Raw genomic sequence first — 10212 nt, 5'->3', positions numbered from 1 at the left:
GATATGCTTTAACAGAAACATGTTGCAACCAATTTTTGTTAAAATCATCCAAAGAATACATGCTCACTCTAACTCTTTAAACCAAAAACACACTTCCACATGAAACATTAATAATTCTTTTATATATATATATATATCAGTAATTGTACAGAAACAAATAAAATAAAATAAAATTGCAAAAATATAAAAAATGCTAACTAAACTAGTAGAAAAATAAAATCAATCTAGAATAAAAAAATTTATTTTCACAAATAAAACAATTCCCAAGCAACGATGCCAGAAACTTGTGAGTTTTAATTGTTACTCACAAGTGCACGAATTGTTTGCAATATAGCTTTTGAAAGTGCGAGGTCGAATCCATAGGGAATTGTGTTTGTGAAAAACAAATTTCTATCTAAATTAATTAAACTTTAACCTAGTTCCAAAAATTGTGATTTTTTTTTTCTTGCAAACATAAACTAAATGAAATTAACTTAATCAAATGCCAAAAATACTAAGGCTTCAAACCAAATCAAACAACACATTCTGATGTTTTGTCCATACATCCGAAGAACGATAAGATCCTATGCATGTTCTACTTTTCATAAAAATACCACATTAAAACATTTAATGAATCCATCCATTATACAAATCCCAAAGAATATCCAACTTAAACCAAATCATCCAATGTATTCATTTGATTGACAAATCACAATGGATATCCAATTTAAATTGGATAATTTAATGTATCTGCCGGATGAAACAAAACGAATATCCAATGTTTACACAAATAATAATTGAAACAATCAATTAAAAGAGCTTAATTAACTAATTGAATCGAAATAGAACATCAAATATATTAAATATCGGAATTGTACGAACATTACAATGAGAATGTGACTGCTAATCAATGGTGAGGCTTTATCTTCAACCTTAGTTGAAGGTTTAGCCTCTCATGACTACAAAAATCAAATTAAAACTAATTGAATTCATCAAAACTGATAAACTTACAAAGGAAAAAATGTGTTAAGAGCTACAAGATGTCAAAGACTCGAAAAATAGATTGAACGGAGTCCCTTGGTCCTTTCCGCTAGAAAACTATGCTATTTATAGGACTTGCCTAGGGTTTTTAACCTAATTCTGACGCCCGGTCAGATGAGTGCGCTCGATAGCACACTAGGTGTGCTCGAGATGTTGTAATTGCAAATCAACAGGTTTTGGCTTAATATAAGAATTGAGTTTCACTTCAAAAAAATAAAAATAATAAAAAATAAAATAAAATAAAATAAAACAGGTAAGCTTTTGTCATTCTTAATTATTTGGTTCTTTATTGCTTTTTTTTTTTAACAAAAAAAATAAAGGTTGCCTAATATTGACTTTTAGAATTGTAGGAAATTTCTTTTTAGTTGGTTGTTTTTATAAGAGAACTCATCTTTGATGAATTTTGTTCTACCCCAAAAAATATATGTTTTATGATAACTATTCAAAATTTTACTTTTTATCCCATTAATTCATCTTTCCATTCTCTCATTCTAATTACATCAAAATAAATAACAATCTAAACCAATCCATTAGAAACAATAATCTAAGTGTGTGTGTCTATATATATATATATATAAGTAGGAGGAGCCTTATTGGCCTGCTGGCAAATGGAGGAGGAGGAAGGTCGGCCAGCTCTACTGGCAGCAGAGATGGCGGCGGAATAGGTCGCCGGTTGGAGAAGGATAGAGAGAGAGAGAGAGATAGAGAAGGAATTTCATCGGCCGGAAAGTGATGCAGGAGGAATTTTAGAAAATTATTATTTTAATTATGCATGTGTGTTTTAGTTTTCCATTTTCAATAAGGATTGGGTTTTTCCTTTCATATTAGGATTTGTTTTTCTTTTCCTATTAGGATTTGTTTCTCTTTTCCAATTATATTTGCTTTTCCTTTTCCTTGTTAATTTAGGAGGTGCCTAGCCTATATAAAGGCATCCAATCTTTGTTGTTTTTCAAATCAGTTTATACTATCAATTAAATTTAAGTCTTTTAGAGTTATTTCTCTGTTTGCTTATTTTTGGCACTTAGGGACTTTCTCTTCCCTATTTGTTATTTTCTCTCTTCTTGAGTTCCCTTTTTTATCTTCAATTCTTAGTTTCTACTGCTATTATACGCCGTCAGAACAATCCTAGTTCTGCCCAGTGTCAATTGGTATCAAAGCTTAGCGTCTTCTTGAGGTGAATTTTCATTAGTTTTTCATGACTAGTGGTTGTGGTCGGCGTGGATAGGTTCCAAATGAAGAAGTCCTTTACCATTAGCGCAGTATACAAGATGTGATGATTGAAGATTTGAAGAGGCAAGTTCCAGAGTTAACCTAGCGTCTAGCGGCGCAAAACTTGGAGATGTATTGCGATATTAACGGTCGCAATTCAAAATCCAATTTTGAGAACCCGTATTACAAGCCTATTTTGTTTCGGGAACACATGTTCAGGATGAATGACATGGAGACTTAGACTTCGGATTTAAGTTTGCTGATGAAGAGTTTCAATACGAAGAAGACGTTGAAGATCTTTCTCAATGTTTCGTGGATTGGAATTCTCCACTAACTTATGATACATATGTCAACGATGAAGATCTTATAGAGGTGGAGGAAATTTTATTTTCAATGAGGAAGAAATAGTTGATCATTTTTTAGAGATTTATATGCCGCACGAATGTGAGAAGATAAATGAATACCGTGTGAAGATTAAAGTATCTCTATATGATATGAAGAGTTTTCAAACTACTATTCGCAATCATGTTGTGATGGGTTGTAAATTGTTTTTCTTCAGGTATCAAGTTGCATTGATGTTGAGAAGTACAGCATGGAAGGGATTAATTGGACATCCAAAAGATTGAGGAAAATATGATTTGAACTCGAGGGCGAGTTCTTTCCAACCTGAAGAAACTGATGCAGGAGGAATTTTAGAAAATTATTATTTTAATTATGCATGTGTGTTTTAGTTTTCCGTTTTCAATAAGGATTGGGTTTTTCCTTTCCTATTAAGATTTGTTTTCTTTTCCTATTAGGATGTGTTTCCCTTTTTCAATTAGGTTTGCTTTCCTTTTCCTTGTTAATTTAGGAGGTGCCTAGCTTATATAAAGGCATCTAGTCTTTGTTGTTTTTCAATTCAGTTTATACTATCAATTAAATTTAAGTCTTTCAGAGTTATTTCTCTGTTTACGTATTTTGGGCACTTAGGGACTTTCTCTTCCCTATTTGTTATTTTCTCTCTTCCTGAGTTTCATTTTCTATCTTCAATTCTTAGTTTCTGCTGCTATTATACACTGTCAAAGCAATCCTAGTTCCGCCCGGCGTTAGAAAGGGAGAGGGGAAGGTGAGCTGGCCAGGGAGACGACGGCGAAATCCAGAGGGATAGAGAGAGAGAGAGAGGGGGGGAGGGATTTTTCCCAGAAAGAGGGAGAGGAGGATAGGAGTGAAAATGCGGTTACAATTAGTAGCTATTGGCTAAAACCGCTAACCGTAACTGCCTACGTGATTAGTTAAATCCATTAACCGCCTAGGTAGTTAACCGATGGTTAGCGGTTAGTAGCTCTAGTGACCGCTAGCCGCCTTTTAAAAAAAAAAAAAAATTAATAAATCAAAACGATGTCATTTCTATGGTAATATCATATTACATACAACATCGTTTCTATATATATATAGGCGGTTAGCAATTTTTGCTAACTGCCTTCAAAAGCGGTTAGCGCTTAGTGCAATTAGTGTGGTTAGCGAACGGCTATTAGCTGCCTACCTTTCCACCCATAGTGGGGTAGTGGGCACGCGTGGGAGATGTCCCACGCCCCCGCCCCCCCCAAATGGCACGTTAGGGGTGCTTGTACAGGGCAAGCACCCCTAACATCCTCAAATGGGGCGCTTGCCCCAGTGGAACGTCCCATTGTTATAAGCGTTCTTACTTCTTAGTAAAGTCATTTGCATAGTAAAATGTCCCCATATGGACACGATTTATTAAAAGGCCTCTATTGCAAGCATTAGTAAACTTGGTTTTTGTAGTAGTGTTTATTTTTAAAAAAAAAAAAAAAATCACAAATTTAATACAATATATAAATCACTAAATCAGAAAACCAGAAAGGGCAATAGAGATGAAAAAGTATAAACATAAAATTCCCCTACACTAACATGGACAAGCTTAGGAAAAACCAAAAAACCAAACAGTGCAAGGAAAGGCATTTATTTTGAAAGCCCTTGGTGCTGATCACGACCGTTGAACCCATTTCAAAAAATCTTGCAGCTCTTAGACAATGGGATCCCTCGAGAGCAAATAAACTAATAATGGTGCATGTTACGTACAAACCATCAAGCTCGTTTGATCACAAAGAATGCAACCACGGCAACTCCAATGGACTCTAACATTCCATGCCTACTAAGACTTACTGCAGCAGCCGCATCCACTTTGGCAGCCGCAGACGGAGTCACCGGAGCATCCTCCTTTGTTGGCTTAGGCTTCGACGACGTTGGTGCGACTACGGGGGCTAGCGCTGCTGTTACTTTTTTAGGCTTAGGATTGAAAATGTCCAACGGGAGAAGCACTTTGGTCACCTGATAAATGACAAGCTGGTCATCCGAATACACTGTGTTGCCCAATGTGGCGTTCACAAGGCCAGTCGAGATGTTCACTTGGTTTCCAGCAGTGGTAATGTTCATCGGAAATGCACCAGCATCTCCCGCTTCCGTCGGCACCGGATTGCTCAAGGTTTGGAAGTTTGAGAGAGTAACAACGGTGTTCAAGATATGAAATTGAAGTAGTTGGGTCTTTTGTAGGTCAGATAGGGAGTTTATAGTGCCCGCTTTAAGATTCGAAAATGCAGAATCTGTAGGGGCAAAGATGGTAAACCCATTGTTTGAATTGTTGAGCTGCCCATAGAGTTGCTTAGCCACACCTGTGCTCTTTAAGAGGCGGACAAAGACAGAATACCCATGGGCCTTTCCAAGGATTTTGGTGACGTCAGTGGCACCGGTCTGCACCGGGACCAGGGCAGGCTGGGCTGGGGCTGGGGCTTTGGCGGCCGGCTGGACTGGGGGAAGGGCAGGCTGAGCAGGGGGACTGGCGGGCTGAGCCGGGGGATTGGCTGGCGGAGCTGGGGTGTCGGCGGGCTTGGTTGGAGCTGCAGCCGGCTGGGCTGAAGTTGTGATGCAATGGAAGAGAAATACAAGTAGAATTGAGAGGGAGGACATTGCCTGTTTGGCCATCTTTGTAGTGTTAATTTGGTTTGGGAAATTTACAAATGCGAGGGTGTTTTTTGCACAAGTGTTTGATATGTGTGGGAAGGAGGATAGGGCTTTTATGAGGGCGGGAGAGAGTTTAGTTAGGTGAAAGGGTAGAAATCTAGCTACAAATCCTTAGTTGTTTGCAGCTTACCTGTCTTGGAAAGGTGGATAGAATGAGTGCTTTTAATTTGCTGATTTAGTGGCTTGTTTGCTTGGGAAGGCAGGAAAAACAAGATGAATATGATTGCCTTGCTTTCACATAGTACTGCACGAAAAGAGAGAATTGGCAATCAGTGGCCCGGGGTCATTAGGGGCCTTAGGGCCCTCTCTAAAGTCCATACATGTAGTACTTAAACCTTGTTTTTTTTATTTCCTAATTAAATAAGAAAATTTAAGCAAATCCCAATAGAACTACATATAGAAGGGCATTTCTACATTAGCAGCTCACTATACCAGTTTTGTTCTTCATGAAATTAAATGTGTCTAATTATTAATAGAACCTTTTTTTTTAAACGGGTAAGCACAAGGTGAAGGAAAGCAGATGAACATTTGAATTAATAACATCCGCTTCATAAGGTGCAGTCTTCAGCCGATAGAGCTACCCGTTGAAGACAATTATTAATGAAATTATATATATACGTGGCTTATCAATATTTAAAGATTTTTTGTTTTTTTTTTTTTTAATTTTTTTATTTTATTTTCCTTTTAAGAGTTAGGAGATAGTAACGTATAAGCTATATGAATGCTTCAAGAGGGGCGAGTATGCTAATAATTAATTAATTAATTTTTTATGAGTATATTAATCTTCTATTTTCGGTTCATTTCAATTAGATAAAGACCTCAGTTGGTTCATTTCACAAACACAGAAACATTGCAACAACTAGATAGAATCTTTCTCTCTCTTTCTCTCTTCATTTCACTAACATATATAGAAACATTGCATCAACTAGATATAACCTGTCTCTATGACATATGTTATTACAAATAGTCTCGTTTCGTTTAATGTAGGTGGTTACTTACATATGCGGCACAGTCGATGGTAATTTTTTTTTTTTTTTTTTTTTATGGGTAAGTTAAGCTTTTATTTTCTTTTCATTTCGAGTAGATAAAGACCTCAGTGGGTTCATTTCACTAACATAGAAACGTTGCATCAACTAGATAGAACCTCTCTTTCTCTCAAAAATAAAAATAATTGTTGATGAAATAAGATAAGTATTAGAGAAAGCAAGTTGATGGTAATTTTATGAGAATCGCTTTGCCTCAACCTTATAATTATGGTTGGGTCTTATAAAATAGTTTTGATAAAATGTATAATTATAATTAGCTTGCACTTCTTTCGAGTTATTTTATGTATAACTTTATGTTTTTGTATATATATATATATATATATATATATATATACACGTAAAGCCAAAGCGTAAAGACTTCTTTGGCTCATTTAGTATATAGTAATTCATTCCGAATCTAATGGTAATTTTAAAAGTCACTTATCTTTAAAGGGATAAATGTGAGATAAAAGTCTTACTTATAACACTTCTCAAGATGGACTTATCATTTCCTTTGAACCCTTCTCTTGGTATAAATGGGAATCAATTTGTTTTTTTTTTACATGTCCGCACAAGAGGGGGGAGAGGAATTCGAACTAGTGACCTCTACTTTAATAGGCGTGGTCCCAACCGATTAATCTACATCTTAGGGACAATGGGAATCAATTCTAAAACTAGAATAGAAGTGCACTTTCTGTGTGTTAGAATATATTATGATATTTGGGAGATTGATTTATTTCTTTGTATAAGTTAATTATTTCCTGTAATATTTTTCATTAGCTCTCTTATTATATTTCTTATTCTATCTGATTTTATTTAACTATAAATAGGCATTTTCAGTACACAATTACAACACAGCGAAATAAAGAGTCCAATTCAAGTTTTTTATTCTCTAGTTTATTTTAACATTATTTATATATTTTAAGCTGGAATAAAGGTGCAGTTATTCTCATCTCAGACCTATCCCAGCAAATGTGAAAATTTTGAAAGGCCCTATTAGCTATGTTTGGCAAGGGGAAGCCCCGCATTGTAGCTGGAACGGTACTGTTCCAGCTACAGTGCAATCTGACACAACAGACGCTAATTTTGACTTTGTAATTTTTTTTTTTTTAATTTTTTGTTAAAACCAAAATAAAAAAAAAAAAAAAAAAAAAGGAGGAGGAGGAAACGATCTAGGGGTGGCTCAATACCTTAATAAAAATGGAATTGGCTGAATGCATTTTGGCCAGAGAATGAAATGAAACCTAACCGGGGGTGGTTCGATCACCCCATGAGATCACTGAAATTGATCAGCCACCCCAGTAAAAGGGAAGGGGTGTGTTAGGCGTGGGACCACCCCTTGACCATGGGGTCGAACCCCACTTGGGTCAGGCTGGGGTGGCTCAGGTCCTACTCTGTTAAAAGAAATGGGTGTTCATTGTTTTGTGAAGTGAATTATCGTTCTCCTCCTTTTTTTTTTTTTTTTAATATTTTGCTTTAACAAAAAAAAAAAAATTACAAAGTCAAAATTAGCGTCTGTTGTGTCAGATTGCACTGTAGCTGGAACAGTACCGTTCCAGCTCCAGTGCAGGGCTTCCCCTTGCCAAACATAGCTATTAAGTACTCTAGTAAGTGGATCCCAATGAGGCATCCTAGTGACACTAAACAAAACCCATTATTGGTCACGTGTGAACAGTAGGGCATTTTTGATAACATCACAAAATGGTGACGTTTTCTGAGTAAGGGTGTCATTTGAACAGTATTACGTCATTAATTAATAACGTGTAAACAGTAACACGTCATTAATTTGAAATTTTGAATTTTTAAATTTTTTTCCTTTCTTCTTTCTTCTTTCTCCCTTCTTTCTTCTTTGCCCCTCTTATTTTCTCACCTCCCCTCCATAACAGAGAGCCAGAGAGAAGGCTCTCCTTCTTCCATCTTCCTTCTTCCCTGGGTGTTTCAGAGAACAATTAGAGAGAGAGAGTTTCAGAGTAGTGAAATTGGTGGGTGTTGGCCGAATGGATCTATTGGGTTTATCAAAGGTAAAACTCATCCCTTTTAGCCTTTAATTCTTGATTTTTAGTTGATTTCAATTGGGTATTTGATTTTGGGGGTTATTTCAATTGGAGTATTGTTGAGGGGTGTGGTTGACTTGGTTCCCCTTAGTGGAACATACTTTTTTTTTTTTTTTTTTTTTTCAGTTGGTGTAAACAAATTTGTTCACTGGTTCACGGCTGAAGTGGGGTTTTTTTTTTCAGTGAGTGAACAAATTTGTTGGCCGAATGGGTTCAGACGTTCTTGTTCAGTCATTTCGTCCGGATGGCCTGTGCACGGCTAGCGAACGGAGCTCTCGAGTTGAAAGTACTGACTTGTTGCACATAGTCCTTCCGGACGGACACTCTTCCGGTCGGAACGGGAATCCCTTGAAATTGCTACTGCTCTACCCCTCCATTTTTTTTTTTTTAATTCAAATTTTATTTGAAAACATTTAAATATTTATAATAAAAATTTTATATATATATATATTTGGTAAAAATTATTTTTTTTATCATTTTTTTCAAAGGCAGTAACGTTTGCACAATTGACACGTCACCAAAACGGCACTATCCCTTTTCTAGTCTATGCAATTTTTGGCATTTCAAAAACGTCACTAAAGGCACGTTACTAACCATATAATGACTTTTTTGGCTCAAAAACGTCACTATTTGGCAGTCGTTAAACTCCTATATTTTTTTAAGTGAAGTGAGAACTGGTATCAAAAAGAAAAATGCTACATTTTTTTCACCGTTTCTTCTCTTATCTTTCACCTTTTCAAAATTATTATTTGATTTGTGGAATCATATGGATCCTACACATAAACCCTATTAATCTAATCGTAATTTTGAAAAACGAGAAAATTCAAAGAATATAGCAGGTAAACTACACTTAGCTTCTCAATCAACCCCATTATTTGCTATTTGCAATTTTCTTGTAATATTTTTTGGGAAACTTCACTAAAGACCTCCAAACTTTCACCCGTTTTGAAATATTCCCTCTGAACTTTAAAATTTTTCAATTTAGTCTCCTGAACTTTCAATTGCTTTCAATTTGGACCCACCTTTGTCAGATTTTAAACGTCACATGATGTTTATACCCCCGATTTTTGTATAAAATTCTAACTTCTAAAACTTTTTTTTATTTAAAAGAAAAAAAAACAAAAATCAGGGATTTTTTGGTCTTTTTTTTTTAATTTTTGACGGCTAAAATTAACGGAAGGGTCCAAATTGAGAGCAATTGAAAGTTTAGGTGACGAAATTGAGAGATTTTGAAGTTCAAGAGGATATTTCAAAACGGGTGGAAGTTTGAGGGTCCTTAGTAAAATTTCCCCTAATTTTTTTTTAATTTGATTCATTAATCAATCCTACCGATTTACTTAAGGGGTTGCAATATCTTTCTTTTGCCCCCCTAAAATTACAAAATACCCTTAAAAAAATTTTTTTTAGTGGCAGTATTTGTTTTTAATTGTTAGTGGCAATATTTTTGTCTTTCTAGGGGTAGAAGTGGGACATTGCAATATACTGGTAGACTCGTAGGGCACCTTAACCAAAATGAAAAATTAGACAAATATTGAAAATTGAGTGATAGATTAATCGAAGTAAATGTAGTTCTCATAAAAATAAATTAAAAAAAGATGGTTTGACTGTTTAAACTAAAAACACAAATAGGCATAGAATGGACCCAAGTAGTGACTGTTTAAACTCGAATGAGTAAAAAAATGTGTTGCCTCGACTAATATTAGTCACGTTCGAACTCAATATTTCCTTAACTTGAATATACCAAATAACTCAAGCTTAAAATCGAAATCGAGTTCCCAACAATGGAGGCAGGGGATTCAGAGAGAGAGAGATAGGGTGCGAAGGTGGTGAGTTGATGGAAGTGGTAATGAGAGAGGATTCGTGGGAGAAATTTCTGCTTAAGCCCA

General features: G+C 35.6%; 1 protein-coding gene across 1 annotated transcript; it reads right to left on the bottom strand.

Moving 5' to 3' along the window:
* Positions 1 to 4314: 4314 nt before the first annotated feature.
* Positions 4315 to 5208, bottom strand: LOC132163006 (fasciclin-like arabinogalactan protein 12). Its single transcript, XM_059573205.1, has one exon. It carries the CDS (start codon positions 5206 to 5208, stop codon positions 4315 to 4317), a length of 894 nt encoding a protein of 297 aa, XP_059429188.1.
* Positions 5209 to 10212: the final 5004 nt, after the last annotated feature.

The sequence above is a fragment of the Corylus avellana genome, chromosome ca10 (genome assembly GCF_901000735.1).
Source record: "Corylus avellana chromosome ca10, CavTom2PMs-1.0".
Lineage (NCBI taxonomy): Eukaryota > Viridiplantae > Streptophyta > Magnoliopsida > Fagales > Betulaceae > Corylus > Corylus avellana.
The sequence above is the reverse complement of the archived record's forward strand: the minus strand, read 5'-3'. Positions and strand labels throughout refer to the sequence as shown.

Bases quoted from the DNA above. Each gene is read 5' to 3' on its own strand.
- LOC132163006 (XM_059573205.1), bottom strand. From the start codon at position 5,208: ATGGCCAAACAGGCAATGTCCTCCCTCTCAATTCTACTTGTATTTCTC.